The sequence below is a fragment of the Amblyomma mixtum genome, chromosome 1 (assembly GCF_055824585.1).
Source record: "Amblyomma mixtum isolate Tamu chromosome 1, ASM5582458v1, whole genome shotgun sequence".
NCBI lineage: Eukaryota > Metazoa > Arthropoda > Arachnida > Ixodida > Ixodidae > Amblyomma > Amblyomma mixtum.
Window position 1 is genome coordinate 121974590 of NC_143012.1, and position 23659 is coordinate 121998248.

The 23659-nt window shown below is 42.9% G+C and overlaps 1 protein-coding gene and 1 pseudogene across 1 annotated transcript; both read left to right on the forward strand.

The window, feature by feature from the left end:
- The first annotated feature begins 12663 nt into the window (after positions 1–12663).
- Positions 12664–19883, forward strand: LOC149367534 (uncharacterized; annotated as a pseudogene).
- Positions 12683–14874, forward strand: LOC149367535 (uncharacterized). The gene has a single exon (XM_089574110.1). The coding sequence runs from the start codon at positions 12709–12711 to the stop codon at positions 14872–14874; it is 2166 nt and encodes a 721-aa protein (XP_089430236.1). The 5' UTR covers positions 12683–12708.
- Positions 19884–23659: the final 3776 nt, after the last annotated feature.

Sequence of the window (23659 nt, forward strand, 5' to 3'; positions counted from 1 at the left end):
GTTCTGGAGATATTACGTTTTCGAGTTCACACTCACGAACACTGGTAAAACGAAGTGTTCGAATCTAGTTTGTTTTGCTCTAAAACGACGTGCCACGTCGAGTTAAGCACGAATACGTGCATTTCACGCAGTTCTGGAGATATTACGTTTTCGAGTTCACACTCACGAACACTGGTAAAACGAAGTGTTCGAATCTAGCTTGTTTTGCTCTAAAACGACGTGCCACGTCGAGTTAAGCACGCATACGTGCATTTCACGCAGTTCTGGAGATATTACGTTTTTGAGTTCACACTCACGCACACTGGTAAAACGAAGTGTTCGAATCAAGCTTGTTTTGCTCTAAAACGACGTGCCACGTCGAGTTAAGCACGAATACGTGCATTTCACGCAGTTCTGGAGATATTACGTCTTCGAGTTCACACGAACACTGGTAAAACGAAGTGTTCGATTCTAGTTTGTTTTGCTCTAAAACGACGTGCCACGTCGAGTTAAGCACGAATACGTGCATTTCGCGCAGTTCTGGAGATATTACGTTTTTGAGTTCACACTCACGAACACTGGTAAAACGAAGTGTTCGAATCTAGCTTGTTTTGCTCTAAAACGACGTGCCACGTCGAGTTAAGCACGAATTTCGCGCAGTTCTGGAGATATTACGTTTTCGAGTTCACACTCACGAACACTGGTAAAACGAAGTGTTCGAATCTAGTTTGTTTTGCTCCAAAACGACGTGCCACGTCGAGTTAAGCACGAATACGTGCATTTCACGCAGTTCTGGAGATATTACGTTTTTGAGTTCACACTCACGCACACTGGTAAAACGAAGTGTTCGAATCAAGCTTGTTTTGCTCTAAAACGACGTGCCACGTCGAGTTAAGCACGAATACATGCATTTCACGCAGTTCTGGAGATATTACGTTTTCGAGTTCACACTCACGAACACTGGTAAAACGAAGTGTTCGAATCTAGTTTGTTTTGCTCTAAAACGACGTGCCACGTCGAGTTAAGCACGAATACGTGCATTGCACGCAGTTCTGGAGATATTACGTTTTCGAGTTCACACTCACGAACACTGGTAAAACGAAGTGTTCGAATCTAGTTTGTTTTGCTCTAAAACGACGTGCCGCGTCGAGTTAAGCACGAATACGTGCATTTCACGCAGTTCTGGAGATATTACGTTTTCGAGTTCACACTCACGAACACTGGTAAAACGAAGTGTTCGAATCTAGTTTGTTTTGCTCCAAAACGACGTGCCACGTCGAGTTAAGCACGAATACGTGCATTTCACGCAGTTCTGGAGATATTACGTTTTCGAGTTCACACTCACGAACACTGGTAAAACGAAGTGTTCGAATCTAGCTTGTTTTGCTCTAAAACGACGTGCCACGTCGAGTTAAGCACGAATACGTGCATTTCACGCAGTTCTGGAGATATTACGTTTTTGAGTTCACACTCACGCACACTGGTAAAACGAAGTGTTCGAATCAAGCTTGTTTTGCTCTAAAACGACGTGCCATGTCGAGTTAAGCACGAATACATGCATTTCACGCAGTTCTGGAGATATTACGTTTTCGAGTTCACACTCACGAACACTGGTAAAACGAAGTGTTCGAATCTAGTTTGTTTTGCTCTAAAACGACGTGCCACGTCGAGTTAAGCACGAATACGTGCATTGCACGCAGTTCTGGAGATATTACGTTTTCGAGTTCACACTCACGAACACTGGTAAAACGAAGTGTTCGAATCTAGTTTGTTTTGCTCTAAAACGACGTGCCACGTCGAGTTAAGCACGAATACGTGCATTTCGCGCAGTTCTGGAGATATTACGTTTTCGAGTTCACACTCACGAACACTGGTAAAACGAAGTGTTCGAATCTAGCTTGTTTTGCTCTAAAACGACGTGCCACGTCGAGTTAAGCATGAATACGTGCATTTCACGCAGTTCTGGAGATATTACGTTTTTGAGTTCACACTCACGAACACTGGTAAAACGAAGTGTTCGAATCTAGTTTGTTTTGCTCTAAAACGACGTGCCACGTCGAGTTAAGCACGAATACGTGCATTTCACGCAGTTCTGGAGATATTACGTTTTTGAGTTCACACTCACGAACGCTGGTAAAACGAAGTGTTCGAATCTAGTTTGTTTTGCTCTAAAACGACGTGCCACGTCGAGTTAAGCACGAATACGTGCATTTCGCGCAGTTCTGGAGATATTACGTTTTCGAGTTCACACTCACGAACACTGGTAAAACGAAGTGTTCGAATCTAGCTTGTTTTGCTCTAAAACGACGTGCCACGTCGAGTTAAGCACGAATACGTGCATTTCACGCAGTTCTGGAGATATTACGTTTTTGAGTTCACACTCACGAACACTGGTAAAACGAAGTGTTCGAATCTAGTTTGTTTTGCTCTAAAACGACGTGCCACGTCGAGTTAAGCACGAATACGTGCATTTCACGCAGTTCTGGAGATATTACGTTTTTGAGTTCACACTCACGAATACTGGTAAAACGAAGTGTTCGAATCTAGTTTGTTTTGCTCTAAAACGACGTGCCACGTCGAGTTAAGCACGAATACGTGCATTTCACGCAGTTCTGGAGATATTACGTTTTTGAGTTCACACGAACACTGGTAAAACGAAGTGTTCGAATCTAGCTTGTTTTGCTCTAAAACGACGTGCCACGTCGAGTTAAGCACGAATACGTGCATTTCGCGCAGTTCTGGAGATATTACGTTTTCGAGTTCACACTCACGAACACTGGTAAAACGAAGTGTTCGAATCTAGTTTGTTTTGCTCTAAAACGACGTGCCACGTCGAGTTAAGCACGAATACGTGCATTTCACGCAGTTCTGGAGATATTACGTTTTCGAGTTCACACTCACGAACACTGGTAAAACGAAGTGTTCGAATCTAGCTTGTTTTGCTCTAAAACGACGTGCCACGTCGAGTTAAGCACGCATACGTGCATTTCACGCAGTTCTGGAGATATTACGTTTTTGAGTTCACACTCACGCACACTGGTAAAACGAAGTGTTCGAATCAAGCTTGTTTTGCTCTAAAACGACGTGCCACGTCGAGTTAAGCACGAATACGTGCATTTCACGCAGTTCTGGAGATATTACGTCTTCGAGTTCACACGAACACTGGTAAAACGAAGTGTTCGAATCTAGCTTGTTTTGCTCTAAAACGACGTGCCACGTCGAGTTAAGCACGAATACGTGCATTTCGCGCAGTTCTGGAGATATTACGTTTTCGAGTTCACACTCACGAACACTGGTAAAACGAAGTGTTCGAATCTAGTTTGTTTTGCTCTAAAACGACGTGCCACGTCGAGTTAAGCACGAATACGTGCATTTCACGCAGTTCTGGAGATATTACGTTTTCGAGTTCACACTCACGAACACTGGTAAAACGAAGTGTTCGAATCTAGCTTGTTTTGCTCTAAAACGACGTGCCACGTCGAGTTAAGCACGCATACGTGCATTTCACGCAGTTCTGGAGATATTACGTTTTTGAGTTCACACTCACGCACACTGGTAAAACGAAGTGTTCGAATCAAGCTTGTTTTGCTCTAAAACGACGTGCCACGTCGAGTTAAGCACGAATACGTGCATTTCACGCAGTTCTGGAGATATTACGTCTTCGAGTTCACACGAACACTGGTAAAACGAAGTGTTCGAATCTAGTTTGTTTTGCTCTAAAACGACGTGCCACGTCGAGTTAAGCACGAATACGTGCATTTCACGCAGTTCTGGAGATATTACGTTTTTGAGTTCACACTCACGAACACTGGTAAAACGAAGTGTTCGAATCTAGTTTGGTTTGCTCTAAAACGACGTGCCACGTCGAGTTAAGCACGAATACGTGCATTTCACGCAGTTCTGGAGATATTACGTTTTTGAGTTCACACTCACGAACACTGGTAAAACGAAGTGTTCGAATCTAGCTTGTTTTGCTCTAAAACGACGTGCCACGTCGAGTTAAGCACGAATACGTGCATTTCGCGCAGTTCTGGAGATATTACGTTTTTGAGTTCACGCTCACGAACACTGGTAAAACGAAGTGTTCGAATCTAGCTTGTTTTGCTCTAAAACGACGTGCCACGTCGAGTTAAGCACGAATACGTGCATTTCGCGCAGTTCTGGAGATGTTACGTTTTCGAGTTCACACTCACGAACACTGGTAAAACGAAGTGTTCGAATCTAGTTTGTTTTGCTCTAAAACGACGTGCCACGTCGAGTTAAGCACGAATACGTGCATTTCGCGCAGTTCTGGAGATATTACGTTTTCGAGTTCACACTCACGAACACTGGTAAAACGAAGTGTTCGAATCTAGCTTGTTTTGCTCTAAAACGACGTGCCACGTCGAGTTAAGCACGAATACGTGCATTTCGCGCAGTTCTGGAGATATTACGTTTTTGAGTTCATACTCACGCACACTGGTAAAACGAAGTGTTCGAATCAAGCTTGTTTTGCTCTAAAACGACGTGCCACGTCGAGTTAAGCACGAATACGTGCATTTCACGCAGTTCTGGAGATATTACGTTTTCGAGTTCACTCTCACGAACACTGGTAAAACGAAGTGTTCGAATCTAGTTTGTTTTCTTCTAAAACGACGTGCCACGTCGAGTTAAGCACGAATACGTGCATTTCGCGCAGTTCTGGAGATATTACGTTTTTGAGTTCACACTCACGAACACTGGTAAAACGAAGTGTTCGAATCTAGTTTGGTTTGCTCTAAAACGACGTGCCACGTCGAGTTAAGCACGAATACGTGCATTTCACGCAGTTCTGGAGATATTACGTTTTTGAGTTCACACTCACGAACACTGGTAAAACGAAGTGTTCGAATCTAGTTTGTTTTGCTCTAAAACGACGTGCCACGTCGAGTTAAGCACGAACTGCGCGAACTGCATTTCGCGCAGTTCTGGAGATATTACGTTTTCGAGTTCACACTCACGAACACTGGTAAAACGAAGTGTTCGAATCAAGCTTGTTTTGCTCTAAAACGACGTGCCACGTCGAGTTAAGCACGAATACGTGCATTTCGCGCAGTTCTGGAGATATTACGTTTTTGAGTTCACGCTCACGAACACTGGTAAAACGAAGTGTTCGAATCTAGTTTGTTTTGCTCTAAAACGACGTGCCACGTCGAGTTAAGCACGAATACGTGCATTTCGCGCAGTTCTGGAGATATTACGTTTTCGAGTTCACACTCACGAACACTGGTAAAACGAAGTGTTCGAATCTAGCTTGTTTTGCTCTAAAACGACGTGCCACGTCGAGTTAAGCACGAATACGTGCATTTCACGCAGTTCTGGAGATATTACGTTTTCGAGTTCACACTCACGAACACTGGTAAAACGAAGTGTTCGAATCTAGTTTGTTTTGCTCTAAAACGACGTGCCACGTCGAGTTAAGCACGAATACGTGCATTTCACGCAGTTCTGGAGATATTACGTTTTCGAGTTCACACTCACGAACACTGGTAAAACGAAGTGTTCGAATCTAGCTTGTTTTGCTCTAAAACGACGTGCCACGTCGAGTTAAGCACGAATACGTGCATTTCGCGCAGTTCTGGAGATATTACGTTTTCGAGTTCACACTCACGAACACTGGTAAAACGAAGTGTTCGAATCTAGCTTGTTTTGCTCTAAAACGACGTGCCACGTCGAGTTAAGCACGAATACGTGCATTTCGCGCAGTTCTGGAGATATTACGTTTTCGAGTTCACACTCACGAACACTGGTAAAACGAAGTGTTCGAATCTAGCTTGTTTTGCTCTAAAACGACGTGCCACGTCGAGTTAAGCACGAATACGTGCATTTCGCGCAGTTCTGGAGATAGTACGTTTTCGAGTTCACACTCACGAACACTGGTAAAACGAAGTGTTCGAATCTAGTTTGTTTTGCTCTAAAACGACGTGCCACGTCGAGTTAAGCACGAATACGTGCATTTCGCGCAGTTCTGGAGATATTACGTTTTCGAGTTCACACTCACGAACACTGGTAAAACGAAGTGTTCGAATCTAGCTTGTTTTGCTCTAAAACGACGTGCCACGTCGAGTTAAGCACGAATACGTGCATTTCACGCAGTTCTGGAGATATTACGTTTTCGAGTTCACACTCACGAACACTGGTAAAACGAAGTGTTCGAATCTAGTTTGTTTTGCTCTAAAACGACGTGCCACGTCGAGTTAAGCACGAATACGTGCATTTCACGCAGTTCTGGAGATATTACGTTTTTGAGTTCACACTCACGAACACTGGTAAAACGAAGTGTTCGATTCTAGTTTGTTTTGCTCTAAAACGACGTGCCACGTCGAGTTAAGCACGAATACGTGCATTTCGCGCAGTTCTGGAGATATTACGTTTTTGAGTTCACACTCACGAACACTGGTAAAACGAAGTGTTCGAATCTAGCTTGTTTTGCTCTAAAACGACGTGCCACGTCGAGTTAAGCACGAATACGTGCATTTCGCGCAGTTCTGGAGATATTACGTTTTCGAGTTCACACTCACGAACACTGGTAAAACGAAGTGTTCGAATCTAGTTTGTTTTGCTCTAAAACGACGTGCCACGTCGAGTTAAGCACGAATACGTGCATTTCACGCAGTTCTGGAGATATTACGTTTTTGAGTTCACACTCACGAATACTGGTAAAACGAAGTGTTCGAATCTAGTTTGTTTTGCTCTAAAACGACGTGCCACGTCGAGTTAAGCACGAATACGTGCATTTCACGCAGTTCTGGAGATATTACGTTTTTGAGTTCACACGAACACTGGTAAAACGAAGTGTTCGAATCTAGCTTGTTTTGCTCTAAAACGACGTGCCACGTCGAGTTAAGCACGAATACGTGCATTTCGCGCAGTTCTGGAGATATTACGTTTTCGAGTTCACACTCACGAACACTGGTAAAACGAAGTGTTCGAATCTATTTTGTTTTGCTCTAAAACGACGTGCCACGTCGAGTTAAGCACGAATACGTGCATTTCACGCAGTTCTGGAGATATTACGTTTTCGAGTTCACACTCACGAACACTGGTAAAACGAAGTGTTCGAATCTAGCTTGTTTTGCTCTAAAACGACGTGCCACGTCGAGTTAAGCATGCATACGTGCATTTCACGCAGTTCTGGAGATATTACGTTTTTGAGTTCACACTCACGCACACTGGTAAAACGAAGTGTTCGAATCAAGCTTGTTTTGCTCTAAAACGACGTGCCACGTCGAGTTAAGCACGAATACGTGCATTTCACGCAGTTCTGGAGATATTACGTTTTCGAGTTCACACGAACACTGGTAAAACGAAGTGTTCGAATCTAGTTTGTTTTGCTCTAAAACGACGTGCCACGTCGAGTTAAGCACGAATACGTGCATTTCACGCAGTTCTGGAGATATTACGTTTTCGAGTTCACACTCACGAACACTGGTAAAACGAAGTGTTCGAATCTAGTTTGTTTTGCTCTAAAACGACGTGCCACGTCGAGTTAAGCACGAATACGTGCATTTCACGCAGTTCTGGAGATATTACGTTTTCGAGTTCACACTCACGAACACTGGTAAAACGAAGTGTTCGAATCTAGCTTGTTTTGCTCTAAAACGACGTGCCACGTCGAGTTAAGCACGAATACGTGCATTTCGCGCAGTTCTGGAGATATTACGTTTTCGAGTTCACACTCACGAACACTGGTAAAACGAAGTGTTCGAATCTAGCTTGTTTTGCTCTAAAACGACGTGCCACGTCGAGTTAAGCACGAATACGTGCATTTCGCGCAGTTCTGGAGATATTACGTTTTCGAGTTCACACTCACGAACACTGGTAAAACGAAGTGTTCGAATCTAGCTTGTTTTGCTCTAAAACGACGTGCCACGTCGAGTTAAGCACGAATACGTGCATTTCGCGCAGTTCTGGAGATAGTACGTTTTCGAGTTCACACTCACGAACACTGGTAAAACGAAGTGTTCGAATCTAGTTTGTTTTGCTCTAAAACGACGTGCCACGTCGAGTTAAGCACGAATACGTGCATTTCGCGCAGTTCTGGAGATATTACGTTTTCGAGTTCACACTCACGAACACTGGTAAAACGAAGTGTTCGAATCTAGCTTGTTTTGCTCTAAAACGACGTGCCACGTCGAGTTAAGCACGAATACGTGCATTTCACGCAGTTCTGGAGATATTACGTTTTCGAGTTCACACTCACGAACACTGGTAAAACGAAGTGTTCGAATCTAGTTTGTTTTGCTCTAAAACGACGTGCCACGTCGAGTTAAGCACGAATACGTGGATTTCACGCAGTTCTGGAGATATTACGTTTTTGAGTTCACACTCACGAACACTGGTAAAACGAAGTGTTCGATTCTAGTTTGTTTTGCTCTAAAACGACGTGCCACGTCGAGTTAAGCACGAATACGTGCATTTCACGCAGTTCTGGAGATATTACGTTTTCGAGTTCACACGAACACTGGTAAAACGAAGTGTTCGAATCTAGTTTGTTTTGCTCTAAAACGACGTGCCACGTCGAGTTAAGCACGAATACGTGCATTTCACGCAGTTCTGGAGATATTACGTTTTCGAGTTCACACTCACGAACACTGGTAAAACGAAGTGTTCGAATCTAGCTTGTTTTGCCCTAAAACGACGTGCCACGTCGAGTTAAGCACGAATACGTGCATTTCGCGCAGTTCTGGAGATATTACGTTTTCGAGTTCACACTCACGAACACTGGTAAAACGAAGTGCTCGAATCTAGCTTGTTTTGCTCTAAAACGACGTGCCACGTCGAGTTAAGCACGAATACGTGCATTTCGCGCAGTTCTGGAGATATTACGTTTTCGAGTTCACACTCACGAACACTGGTAAAACGAAGTGTTCGAATCTAGCTTGTTTTGCTCTAAAACGACGTGCCACGTCGAGTTAAGCACGAATACGTGCATTTCGCGCAGTTCTGGAGATAGTACGTTTTCGAGTTCACACTCACGAACACTGGTAAAACGAAGTGTTCGAATCTAGTTTGTTTTGCTCTAAAACGACGTGCCACGTCGAGTTAAGCACGAATACGTGCATTTCGCGCAGTTCTGGAGATATTACGTTTTCGAGCTCACACTCACGAACACTGGTAAAACGAAGTGTTCGAATCTAGCTTGTTTTGCTCTAAAACGACGTGTCACGTCGAGTTAAGCACGAATACGTGCATTTCACGCAGTTCTGGAGATATTACGTTTTCGAGTTCACACTCACGAACACTGGTAAAACGAAGTGTTCGAATCTAGTTTGTTTTGCTCTAAAACGACGTGCCACGTCGAGTTAAGCACGAATACGTGGATTTCACGCAGTTCTGGAGATATTACGTTTTTGAGTTCACACTCACGAACACTGGTAAAACGAAGTGTTCGTTTCTAGTTTGTTTTGCTCTAAAACGACGTGCCACGTCGAGTTAAGCACGAATACGTGCATTTCGCGCAGTTCTGGAGATATTACGTTTTTGAGTTCACACTCACGAACACTGGTAAAACGAAGTGTTCGAATCTAGCTTGTTTTGCTCTAAAACGACGTGCCACGTCGAGTTAAGCACGAATACGTGCATTTCGCGCAGTTCTGGAGATATTACGTTTTCGAGTTCACACTCACGAACACTGGTAAAACGAAGTGTTCGAATCTATTTTGTTTTGCTCTAAAACGACGTGCCACGTCGAGTTAAGCACGAATACGTGCATTTCGCGCAGTTCTGGAGATATTACGTTTTCGAGTTCACACTCACGAACACTGGTAAAACGAAGTGTTCGAATCTAGCTTGTTTTGCTCTAAAACGACGTGCCACGTCGAGTTAAGCACGAATACGTGCATTTCGCGCAGTTCTGGAGATAGTACGTTTTCGAGTTAACACTCACGAACACTGGTAAAACGAAGTGTTCGAATCTAGTTTGTTTTGCTCTAAAACGACGTGCCACGTCGAGTTAAGCACGAATACGTGCATTTCGCGCAGTTCTGGAGATATTACGTTTTCGAGTTCACACTCACGAACACTGGTAAAACGAAGTGTTCGAATCTAGCTTGTTTTGCTCTAAAACGACGTGCCACGTCGAGTTAAGCACGAATACGTGCATTTCACGCAGTTCTGGAGATATTACGTTTTCGAGTTCACACTCACGAACACTGGTAAAACGAAGTGTTCGAATCTAGTTTGTTTTGCTCTAAAACGACGTGCCACGTCGAGTTAAGCACGAATACGTGCATTTCATGCAGTTCTGGAGATATTTCGTTTTTGAGTTCACACTCACGAACACTGGTAAAACGAAGTGTTCGATTCTAGTTTGTTTTGCTCTAAAACGACGTGCCACGTCGAGTTAAGCACGAATACGTGCATTTCGCGCAGTTCTGGAGATATTACGTTTTTGAGTTCACACTCACGAACACTGGTAAAACGAAGTGTTCGAATCTAGCTTGTTTTGCTCTAAAACGACGTGCCACGTCGAGTTAAGCACGAATACGTGCATTTCGCGCAGTTCTGGAGATAGTACGTTTTCGAGTTAACACTCACGAACACTGGTAAAACGAAGTGTTCGAATCTAGTTTGTTTTGCTCTAAAACGACGTGCCACGTCGAGTTAAGCACGAATACGTGCATTTCGCGCAGTTCTGGAGATATTACGTTTTCGAGTTCACACTCACGAACACTGGTAAAACGAAGTGTTCGAATCTAGCTTGTTTTGCTCTAAAACGACGTGCCACGTCGAGTTAAGCACGAATACGTGCATTTCACGCAGTTCTGGAGATATTACGTTTTCGAGTTCAACTCACGAACACTGGTAAAACGAAGTGTTCGAATCTAGTTTGTTTTGCTCTAAAACGACGTGCCACGTCGAGTTAAGCACGAATACGTGCATTTCATGCAGTTCTGGAGATATTTCGTTTTTGAGTTCCGAACACTGGTAAAACGAAGTGTTCGAATCTAGTTCGTTTTGCTCTAAAACGACGTGCCACGTCGAGTTAAGCACGAATACGAGCATTTCACGCAGTTCTGGAGATATTACGTTTTTGAGTTCACACTCACGAACACTGGTAAAAAGAAGTGTTCGAATCTAGTTTGTTTTGCTCTAAAACGACGTGCCACGTCGAGTTAAGCACGAATACGTGCATTTCACGCAGTTCTGGAGATATTACGTTTTCGAGTTCACACTCACGAACACTGGTAAAACGAAGTGTTCGAATCTAGCTTGTTTTTCTCTAAAACGACGTGCTACGTCGAGTTAAGCACGAATACGTGCATTTCACGCAGTTCTGGAGATATTACGTTTTTGAGTTCACACTCACGAACACTGGTAAAACGAAGTGTGCGAATCTAGCTTGTTTTGCTCTAAAACGACGTGCCAAGTCGAGTTAAGCACGAATACGTGCATTTCACGCAGTTCTGGAGATATTACGTTTTTGAGTTCACAATCACGAACACTGGTAAAACGAAGTGTTCGAATCTAGCTTGTTTTGCTCTAAAACGACGTGCCACGTCGAGTTAAGCACGAATACGTGCATTTCACGCAGTTCTGGAGATATTACGTTTTCGAGTTCACACTCACGAACACTGGTAAAACGAAGTGTTCGAATCTAGCTTGTTTTGCTCTAAAACGACGTGCGACGTCGAGTTAAGCACGAATACGTGCATTTCACGCAGTTATGCAGATATTACGTTTTGAGTTCACACTCACGAACACTGGTAAAACGAAGTGTTCGAATCTAGTTTGTTTTGCTCTAAAACGACGTGCCACCCCAAGTGAAATTGGCCGACGGCCGACCATCGGTAAGCAATTGGAGAGTGCTCGGCAGCCGGTATCCTCGGCCAACCAATGGCGGCCCCTAGACGGGCCGTGGTTGGCTGCCATTGGGCTGGTTAATAGTTGGCCAAAAACGTTCAGCCAACTACCGGCAAATGATAGGGAATTAGTCGGCACCCAACGCTCGGGCAACCACACGGGGACCATCGTAGGGCCATGGTTGGCTACCCACTGGCTTGGCCAGTGATGCCAGCCGCAAGACGCACGCGCAGTAGGCGCGTGGAAATTGCGGACGAAACGCTCGATCGACGTACGTTTCATATTATCTCAATATTCTTTTTTTACGAATACACTGCGCGCATCACTGCATGCATGGTGAGCCTAATTAAGTTATCAATCGGTGAAATGTAATGTGCAAGCAATATGCAGGTGCAGTGCTGCTGCATCAATTTCGTTTTAATGCTGAGCATTTAAATAACGGTCGGACATGTGCAGTTTCATCGAGAGATAAAAAGGAAAGTCCCGTTATTCTGACATCAAACGAAACCGAAACTCAAAAGTTTCTGTTTCGATGTTTTATTGAAACTGGCAAGTAAATTTTTTTTATGTAGACGTAGTGAAGCAGTGTAAATTTTAACTTGCATAATTTGAGAACAAAGAATAAAATAACACATTTATATTACTTTTGTTTCTTGCGAACATATTTTCGACAGCACATCTACGAAAGCGCGGTGTCAGTCACAACGACTGAATTTGCGACGCGATGCCCTTCCCGCGCTTTTCACTCTTTCGTCGCGTCGCGTCTAAAGTTCCGTATTACGCTGTAGCGGCATAGCTGGCAGAGTGCTTTGGATTTGAAGCATTGGTTGTTCCTGCAGTGCCGTGTCTTGGCCTTTCACCATGACAACACCGCCTGATCTAAACGTCGGAAGGTAAGACCTCATCATGGAGCGGTTCTTGAGGGCGAAACGTCGCCGAGAGCTTTATCTGGCGAAGGCGGGCAGCGTGCGGTGTTTGCAGCAAGTCACAGAAGACGCAGAGGCGGCAGCTTGCTCTGAGACATTCCCCCATTTGCAATCCGACAATCCATCACGTTTAGCAAGTGTTGGAAACGATAGATTTGCACCGCTCGGGGACAGCTTAGGGCAAGCATATGCAGCAGTGAATACTTTTGAATCCTCTGTCATCGCAGCAGAGGCACAGTGTTGTTCAAGTGCAGATCAAGCTGAGTCAGATGGAAGTGACTTGCGCGGCCAAAACGCTGGTCCTGTGGAGCCTGATGAACATGACTTGATTGATGTTCCCGATAATGCCGAGTGTCCAGAGGGGATAAGGAGCCAGTTGAGGGCTTGGGCTGTGAAGCATCATATCAGGAGAGCGGCAGTTAATTCACTGCTTGACATTCTTAGGCCGCACTTCACTGATCTTCCTAAGACACAGTCTGCTCTAGTGTCCACGCGACAAAGCGTGCCGCTTGAAAAACTCGGCAATGGTGAGTACGTTCATTTTGGCCTTCAGAGAGGCTTATTGCGTGCATTGGACATGTGGCATTCGGTTCCAAGTAATGTTCTCTCAATATCAGTCAACATTGATGGCCTGCCTCTGTTTAAGAGCAGTTGCACACAAGTATGGCCCATACTTGTACAGGTTCACCACCCTCACAGCAAACAATCTGATATTATTTTTCCTGTGGGGATCTTTTGCGGCACATCGAAACCGGCTTGTCTGGATGAGTACCTCAAAGCGTTCATTGAAGAAATGGGCCCTCTGCTGTCAAATGGTATTCTACACAAATCCACTGCTTATAAGGTGGTACTAAGAGCCATTCTTTGTGATGCACCAGCGAAGGCCTTTGTGAAAGCCACGAAATTATTTTCTGGCTACTATGGATGTGACAAGTGCTGCACCAAGGGCGTCTATCTTGGGCGCATTACTTACCAAAACATGGACAGCCCACTGCGCACCGATCAGTCATTTGCTGATCAAACTCAGACGGAGCATCACAAAGGCATTTCCCCATTGACATCAATTGGTATCCCGATGGTAACAAGCTTTCCATTAGACTACATGCATTTGGTGTGCCTCGGTGTTGTGCGAAAGCTTATTGGTTACTGGTTGCGAGGTCCATTAAAAGTGCGGCTGGCACACTTCTCAGTTATGCAAATATCGGGGCATCTGGCTACAATGCGACAACACATAACTAGTGATTTTGCACGAAAACCCCGAGCAGTCGACATGTTTGAGCGATGGAAGGCTACAGAGTTCAGACAGTTCTTGTTGTATTCAGGTCCTGTTGTTTTGAAGAAAATTTTGCCGAGGGCTATGTACGAGCATTTTCTACAGTTACATGTTGGCATTGCAATTCTTTCTTGTTCATCAATGGACTGTTTCATAGACTATGCTGATCAGTTGCTGCGCAGTTTTGTAAGCAAGTGCAAGTCAATTTATGGGAAAGAGTCCCTAATTTATAATGTACATGGTCTCATTCACATGGCCAATGACTGCCGGCAGCTTGGCTGCCTGGATAACTTTAGTTGTTTCGCTTTTGAGAACTACTTGAAAGATCTCAAGGCTCATGTGAGGTGTGGAAAGAAGCCTTTGGAACAGCTTTACAGCAGAATCATGGAAGAACAAGCCTGTTCAGTTGTTGGAAGTGGATCCAGTGCTGAATTTTCTGCATGTGGAGTCCTTCCCTCTTCTTGTCATTCCAGTGGTCCTGCTTTGTCATACCCTACCCTGAAGCAGTACCGTAAAGTGGTGTGGAGGGGGAGCGTTATAAGAACAAAACAGCCAGACAATTGCCTCTTACTTAGTAGAAACAGGATTGTTCTTGTCAGCAATTTTCTTTTGTCTGGGTCCGAAATTCTCATTGTTGGTAAACTGTGCAAGAACGAAGGCGACTTCTACACACGACCCTGTAGGTCATCGCTACTGTCAGTCTTTAAAGTTTCTTCTCGTGGCAGCAATCTTGAAGTATTTTTATGTTCTGACGTTGTCTGCAAAGGCCTGCTTTTGCCCTTCAAGGGAAAGGATGTTTTTTTTTCCCACTGTTTCACCTCTTCTGACTTCTTTTCATGTTGCTCAGGCATTTCAAATATCTTTGTTGTTTGAGATCATCTGCAAAAGACAGCTTTTGCCTTTAAAAGTATTTTTCTCTGTTTTACATCTTCTGATTTTTTGCATACTCCAGTTGTAGGTGCTTTTGTGGCTTTTGAAAACCCCCGTGTTTTTACTAATGCATTATGAAGATCATGTCAGTGCACTGTGTATGTGGCTGCGAACCCAAAGCTGTTGTTGTGAAGTGCTAGTGATTGTGAAGTTGGGACGTGACAATGCAAAACTGCTAATTGAAGTGTTTGCGGCTGTGACATCTGGAGTTGTCAAGATTCAGCTCCGTGTGTTTCTTCTTGCCTACGAAACACCGGCTCATTTTTCTAGAACGTAAGCACAACAATCATTTGATGCCAGCATGTTGCAGTGTTTTATATGCATGCTGTGTTGATGCATGCACACAGAAGCTGTTCTTAGCAGCCAGATGAAGCTCTTGATTTTCTTCTAACTGCTGAACTAGAGCCAAGGGATTTTCACTTTCTAAGCCACAGTGACAGGCACTACACTGCCCTTGGGTGAATGAAGCATGCGAGTACATATAGTCTTGCTTGCATTTGATGCTGATTTCTGAATACCCCAGGATCAGGTTAATTGTGAAGTAGCTCTGTAGCTCTTAGAAGTGCATTCGGCTCCTGTGCCACACTATACTGTCCATCTCTCATTTGGTTTTTGTTTTATGTGCCATGTCTTGTTCACACATATTGTAATACTTCTCCCTGCAGGTTTCACATTGTGGAATTTACTGACGAAGGTAGCACGTATGTGGTGCCCGAAAGCTGGGTGAGAAGGGAAGGTGGTAGTGCAACTTGCTATTGGCCACCAACGACAGCAAAAAAGGAAGTTGACCGCATGATTTCATTAGAAGTACCTGTAGAGGACAACTGGCAAGGCTACAAGGCAAGAATTCTTGCAACTAAAAGTGAGCACCATTTTGTTTCATTTTTATAGTGATAATATAGCACAAGGCTGTCTATGTCTGGTCTTTTGTAATGGACATGCATCGCTTTAGTACTGGAACTTTTATTATTTGGTGTAAGGTTAGGAAGAATGTGTTTAGCAACAATTCTCTTTTAAAGATGATGCAACATAACAGTACTCTTTGTATGAAGTTGCCACCTACTGCACAAAAATGCTTCTGAAATATTGTTTATATGCAGTTATTAAAATTTGAAAACTTTCTCACGGGTGCTCTAAAACTGTTTCTTGACCCAGGCACATATGAGCGCGCCAAAGAGTGTCTTCCACATGCGCTTATAACTTCACATCTGGACTCGGAAGGCTCAGTTTCTGAAAAGAAGCGCCGGAGAAAGCGAAAGGCAGTGCTTCTTTCGGACAGCGAAAGTGGTGACGACATTCTCGTGGTTCGGTCACCAAGCACTAGGATGAAAAGTTAGTGCTTGTTGCATTTCGCTCATTTCTTGTGACTTGTTTGTTAATTTTCTCAATTGCACTATTGCTGAATACATGATTTTTCTTCTGTGGGGCAGTTATTTTCCTTTGTTGTTATATTTCTTTCATGCAGGAAGGAAAATATCTGGCATGAGCCAGGATGTCCAAGAACATACCCCCTTCAGAGGCAACTCTTCACAACAAGTCCACATTCAAGGTATAACACTGCTGTGTGCTGCCATATTTTTATGTGAAAGTAATTAGGCATAATCATATTGTTTAGTCTATATTGACCTTAAACTGCTTCATTGAATCAAACATTGAAGAGCATATTGCAACAAAGTATGTCTCTGAAAACTTTATAGATGGCTTCGTGGCTTCAAGGGAAAGACCTGTTCAGAGGGTGTATTCTAAGTCACCTATGACAAAAAACAGGCACATGAAAGAGCTTCCAGGAATGTCTCGCCTAGCAGAGAGATTTGCCATACATGGTGGTATGGAGTTATTTCTATATATTTTACTGTTTCATTTTGTCTGTAGTTCATTTCAAGCTGGCTGTACGTCATTTAGTAGTGATTTTAATTACTGTCAGTAACCAAATAATTTCTCTTGCTTTCGAGGGTCTTAGATTCAGCAATGTATTGTGCTTACGACTGAAACATTTGCATCTAAAAATTATATGCTTCTGCAATGAAATTGCAGGTCTTCAAGACAAAGCCACCACACCCTCATGGGGTCACGACAGCAGCACTGACTGTGAAGCAGGTGTGATATCGGCTGCGTTTTTTAACAACCTTATCTTTCGATTTTTATTATTTATTGTGTGATCTTATGCTGCACACATACTGAAATGAGTCGAATAAGATTAAAAATTCCGAATACCATTGACTTGTGTAAACTGTACATTGCTCCATGATGGTTTCCAAAGGCAGTTGAAAGGTTCAAAATCTGGCATACTACAGTGACGCTGCTGCTGCCTAGTTTAGTTTTGATAACCTTAGTTCAATGTTTGAAGCTTATGAGGCTGGACTCTGAGGATACATAGTTATCAGTAATAAAATGTGCTGTATAGAATTGGGGGCTTTTGTTTACTGGGTGCAACTTGTATCTAAAAGCCTTGCTGTGGGCTGAGTGCTTTACTTTTATTGTGTGACATTTTTTGTGTTGTGTATGTTTACTTGGTGTCATTTCACTCCCTTTATGTGTTGCGCTTCCGATGAACATGGACTTCAAAACTAAGCTGGTAAAGGCCAAACCACACCTCCAAGCCACCACATTGAGTAGCGCATTTCTTACAGTAAATAAAAAGGCATTTCATGTGGGGTCAGCTCACATTTATTCACTTAGAAGCAGGTATTCACTTGTAAATTTTCATTTTACAAATTATAGCTTGAATACATCGTGCACTGGGGTACACAAACTTGCATTTCGAAGGCATTTGAAACTGTCGAATGTTTCTGTGGTGCTCTTTCGACTGTAATGGCATTTCAACTTAATGCTCTGTAACAGCACAGCTGTTAATGCTTACAGCACGGGTATGAGATGCTCCTTATGGGAAATGTGTATAAAAATAGGTACCATATTTTTTGTTTGTTACAGCTCCTGCAAACACAAGTGTCCCGAAAGAGGCCGGTAGCCTGCCTGCATGGTTCACAGGTATGAGTGCACCTACAGCTTTTTTTCTTTAGTACCAGTTTATTTGCTATCCAAACAATATATGATGCACTGTGCCTTTGACAATACTTTAGATGTTGATGTACGAGTTATTCGGGCCTGTAAAGAGGAACAGTATATAAGTTTGAAGTTCTAAATACTCGACTGTAGTGCATAGAGGGCTGATGCTCTGCTTAGTACTTAGCAGAAGTCAAATTCCCTTTTTCTGGATTTTGCCTCAAAGTTGTTCTTATTTTGCTTGTAGCCTTCGAAAAGAAAGTTTTTGACAACCAGATGAAAATAATCATCGAGCTGAAGAGTTTGAGATCACTGCTAACTGCAAGCAAAGCAACAAGAGCTTTAGTTTTGCCCCAAGATTGCCCAAAGCTACCTGCATCAACAGTGGAAGATGTCCAAGCAATTGAAGAGTATCTTTCCTCGGAAGGGAACATGGAAGTACTTGTAAGTCTAATTTTTGCTCTTTAAACTTTTCCTCGGCTTTTCTTTAATGTTTGGTATGATGTATCTGCAGACAAACTAATGCTCAAGGTTTGGCGGCACGGATTTTCAAGACACAGTGCGAATTTTGATGCGAAACTTGATGAGCAAAGCAGCATCACTGCGATTCAGCTGGAAAGGGTCTCACGGCTGCAAGCACGCGTTTGCTGAGATGAAGAACATCAATAACATGATCCTGGGTAAGTGATTGTTTACACTGGTGAAGAATTGTCATACTGTGCTAAACATGCTGGTCATTTTACCAGCCATATATTCTTCAGTACAATACATTTGTCCCAGGTGGTGGAAATTCCTGGAGCCCTCCACTAAGGTGTCCCTCATAGTCCATGTGTTGCTTCTGGGACATTAAATCCCGCAATGTTTTCCCAGGAAAAAAATAATTTTAAGTGCTTCGAGATTCTATTCTATTTAGTCTACTTTGTCATGAAAAAATTTCGTGTACATTCTTAATTTTGGCACTGCAGTGACGTGGACGTAATGAAATGCAGGTTGTAAATGATTTGCCTGTATATAAGGGTAAATATGCATGTTGGCGGCAGTGTAGCTGTTTTATTGTTGGCTTAGATTGCCTCATTAAAGCAACTTGTTAAAACAATTGCTACTGTATACTGCATCAGGTTTCATGCAATTGTAAAAATATTGAATTTATAATGCTGCTTGCAATTGTTTAGTGCTATTTACAATGGTACACACAATGCCTAATTTTTCAGTATATAAGGCCCTGATTTTAGCTAAAACATTTATAGTACTGTTGTGAAGACATTGAACACTGCCCACAAATATATCATAATGGATGCTATGTACAAAGGACAGCTATTCTAGGTTATTGCATTTTGCCCTCATTGCTGCATGTTATTTTGGGTTTAAAGTGAATATTGCAATGATTATAGAATATAGTGCTGACTACTGTTATATCCGAGTCTGGACTACAAAGCACCGGATTATTTGGTTGGAATATCACTGCTGAGCTGGTTTGAGCCTTTTTGAAGTGGTGGCATTTGTTTTTGCTCTCTTCTTTTATCGTAGCCTGCCTGAGAGCACACTACCCTGAAGAAGCAACCCTGCAGAAAAGCAGCGCTGTTATAAAGCGCTGGCTGATTGGCGCGCAGGATCGGGAGGGTGGCCGCAGCCAGAGGCGCCAGCCGACTCGTGCAAGGGAGGCAGTGGGCACAGAAGAATAAGACTTCACTTCACTTCTCTTTCTTCACTTTAAAGACCCCCTTCAGGGAGTATTACATAAGGGGTTGGTTAATATATTCAACAATCATAAATGTGCGGCAATCATAAACAATCATATTGAACAATCATTGCAGTATCATACAAATGGTTACAGTGGATAAGAATGAAGGTGGGCAAGTGATGGCGGCAACATCGGCAGGGAGGGCATTCTAGTCAACAATGGTGCGGGAAAAAAAAGAACCCGAAAAAGTTGCAGTACGCGATAGAGGCCGGGCGATCTGAAATGGGTGTTACACAATACTTGTGGAGCCAGATCGTTATATATATTAGGAATAAAAGCGGACCGAGCACAGATCCCTGTGGAACACTCGATGTTATGGGGAGAGTGCCTGAGTTGTGATTGTTAATAGATCGAAACAAACTGAGAACAGTTAGCTAGGAATTCTTTAATTCAGTCAAGAATATTAGGGTGCAAATTTATAAAAGGCTAGTTTAAGTGATAGGCATTGGTGTGGTACCTTGTCAAATCCTTCGCGAAATCTAGAAATAATTAATCGGTCTGTATGTTACGGTCGAGGTTAGCATGCAGGTCGAAAGTGAAGATTGCCAATTGGGTCTCGCAGGAAAGTCCCCTACGAAACCCGTGCTGAGCCGGATGAAGAAAGTTGTTAGAATCTAGTCATCCTTCCAGTCACCCCGTAGCATTCCTGGTGAAAGTTATTTTGAATACAATAATAAAAGATATATATGGCTGAAATGAGTTTGATGTTTTTCAGTATTTTGTAAGATTTCACCGTACACATGCGTTTACAACAAGTGGAACTGCTTATATACTGATGTCTGCATAAAGGAACCCATTAATAATTGCTGCAAGTTCGTCTTCATTGTTTGTGTCTCCTCAAGATGCCTGTGCATACAGGTCAGATTCCTCATGGCCAAAATTTAGTTTTCAAACGTCATATATAGATAAGGTAACCATGATTTGTCATTGATTCACAATCTAGCAGGGCACTGGCTGGCGACGGCAAGGTCGGCATACGGCCTCGGCCCTATGTTGGCAGTCAAAGGTCGGCCGGTGTGAGGCCAATAACCAATCCCGACCTCGGCCCAACCTAGTTTGCCAAGCTAGGGCCAAGGTCGGCCAGGCCGGCTACCGACTTTGGCCCAACATAGGGCCGAGGTCGTTTTTTCAGTTGGGTTGGAGTTTCGGAATTTTGTAGTTTTGGAGTTTTGGAGTGTCGGAGTTTCGGAGTGTTGGAGTTTTGGAGTTTTGGAGTTTTGGAGATTCGGGGTCTTGGAGTTTCGGAATTTTGTAGTTTTGTAGTTTTGTAGTTTTGGAGTGTCGGAGTTTCGGAGTGTTGGAGTTTTGGAGTTTTAGAGTTTTGGTGTTTTGGAGTTTTGGAGTTCTAAATTATCGGAGTTTCGGAGTTTTGGTGTTTTGGAGTATCGAATTTTCAGAGTTTCGGATTTTTGGAGTTTTGGAGTTTCGGAGATTTGGAGTTTTGGCGTTTTGGAGATTCGGGGTCTTGGAGTTTCGGAATTTTGTAGTTTTGTAGTTTTGCAGTTTTGGAGTTTTGGAGTGTCGGAGTTTCGGAGTGTTGGAGTTTTGGAGTTTTAGAGTTTTGGAGTTTTGGAGTTCTAAATTATCGGAGTTTCGGAGTTTTGGAGTTTTGGAGTATCGAACTTTCAGAGTTTCGGATTTTTGGAGTTTTGGAGTTTCGGAGATTTGGAATTTCGGCGTTTTGGCGATTCGGAGTCTTGGAGTTTCGGAATTTTGTAGTTTTGTAGTTTTGGAGTGTCGGAGTTTCGGAGTGTTGGAGTTTTGGAGTTTGAGTTTTAGAATTTTGGAGTTTGAAATTTTTGAGTGTCGGATTTTTGGATTTTTGGAGTTTTGGAGTTTTTGAGTTTTGGAGTTTTGGATTTTTGCACTTTTGGAGTTTTGGAGTTTAGGAGTTTTGGATTTTTGGAGTTTTGGAGGTATGGATTTTTGGATATTCAGGGTTTTGTTGTTCCAGAATTTTGGAGTTTTGGAGTTTCGGAGTTTTGGAGTTTCGGAGTTTTGGAGAGTCAGGGTTGTGGAGTTTTGCAGTCTCGGGAGTTTTGGAGTTCTGGAGTTTCGGAGTTTCGGAGTTTTGGAGGTTCAGGGTTGTGGAGTTTCGGAGTTTTGGAGTTTTGGAGTTTCAGAGTTTTGGAGTTTTGCAGTTTTGGAGTTTTGGAGTTTCGAAGTTTCGGAGTTTTGAGAGTCAGGGTTGTGGAGTTTCGGAATTTTTGAGTTTTGGAGTTTTGGAGTTTCGGAGTTCCGGAGTTTCGGAGTTTCGGAGTTTTGGAGTTTTGCAGTATCGGAGTTTTGGAATTTTGGAGTTTCGGAGTTTCGGAGTTTTGGAGTTTCAGAGTTTTCGAGGTTCAGGGTTGTGGAGTTTCGGAATTTTTGAGTTTGGGAGTTTCGGAGTTTTGGAGTTTTGGAGTTTTAGAGTTTCGAATTTTCAGAGTTTCGGATTTTTGGAGTTTTGGAGTTTCGGAGATTTGGAGTTTTGGCGTTTTGGAGATTCGGGGTCTTGGAGTTTCGGAATTTTGTAGTTTTGTAGTTTTGCAGTTTTGGAGTTTTGGAGTGTCGGAGTGTCGGAGTTTCGGAGTGTTGGAGTTTTGGAGTTTTAGAGTTTTGGAGTTTTGGAGTTCTAAATTATCGGAGTTTCGGAGTTTTGGAGTATCGAATTTTCAGAGTTTCGGATTTTTGGAGTTTTGGAGTTTCGGAGATTTGGAATTTCGGCGTTTTGGAGATTCGGAGTCTTGGAGTTTCGGAATTTTGTAGTTTTGGAGTTTTGGAGTGTCGGAGTTTCGGAGTGTTGGAGTTTTGGAGTTTCGGAGTTTGAGTTTTAGAATTTTGGAGTTTGAAATTTTTGAGTGTCGGATTTTTGGATTTTTGGAGTTTTGGAGTTTTTGAGTTTTGGAGTTTTGGATTTTTGCACTTTTGGAGTTTTGGAGTTTAGGAGTTTTGGATTTTTGGAGTTTTGGAGGTATGGATTTTTGGATATTCAGGGTTTTGTTGTTCCAGAATTTTGGAGTTTTGGAGTTTCGGAGTTTTGGAGTTTCGGAGTTTTGGAGAGTCAGGGTTGTGGAGTTTCGGAATTTTTGAGTTTTGGAGTTTTGGAGTTTCGGAGTTCCGGAGTTTCGGAGTTTCGGAATATTGGAGTTTTGCAGTCTCGGGAGTTTAGGAGTTCTGGAGTTTCGGAGTTTCGGAGTTTTGGAGGTTCAGGGTTGTGGAGTTTCGGAATTTTTGAGTTTTGGAGTTTCAGAGTTTTGGAGTTTTGCAGTTTTGGAGTTTTGGAGTTTCGAAGTTTCGGAGTTTTGGAGAGTCAGGGTTGTGGAGTTTCGGAATTTTTGAGTTTTGGAGTTTTGGAGTTTTGGAGTTTTGGAGTTCCGGAGTTTCGGAGTTTCGGAGTTTTGGAGTTTTGCAGTATCGGAGTTTTGGAATTTTGGAGTTTCGGAGTTTCGGAGTTTTGGAGTTTCAGAGTTTTCGAGGTTCAGGGTTGTGGAGTTTCGGAATTTTTGAGTTTGGTAGTTTCGGATTTTTGGAGTTTTGGAGTTTCGGAGATTTGGAGTTTTGGCGTTTTGGAGATTCGGGGTCTTGGAGTTTCGGAATTTTGTAGTTTTGTAGTTTTGCAGTTTTGGAGTTTTGGAGTGTCGGAGTTTCGGAGTGTTGGAGTTTTGGAGTTTTAGAGTTTTGGAGTTTTGGAGTTCTAAATTATCGGAGTTTCGGAGTTTTGGAGTATCGAATTTTCAGAGTTTCGGATTTTTGGAGTTTTGGAGTTTCGGAGATTTGGAATTTCGGCGTTTTGGAGATTCGGAGTCTTGGAGTTTCGGAATTTTGTAGTTTTGGAGTTTTGGAGTGTCGGAGTTTCGGAGTGTTGGAGTTCTGGAGTTTTGGAGTTTTAGAGTTTTAGAGTTTTGGATTTTTGCACTTTTGGAGTTTTGGAGTTTAGGAGTTTTGGATTTTTGGAGTTTTGGAGGTATGGATTTTTGGATATTCAGGGTTTTGTTGTTCTAG

Coding starts and splice junctions, on each gene's coding strand:
- LOC149367535 (XM_089574110.1), top strand. CDS start 12,709: ATGGAGCGGTTCTTGAGGGCGAAACGTCGCCGAGAGCTTTATCTGGCG.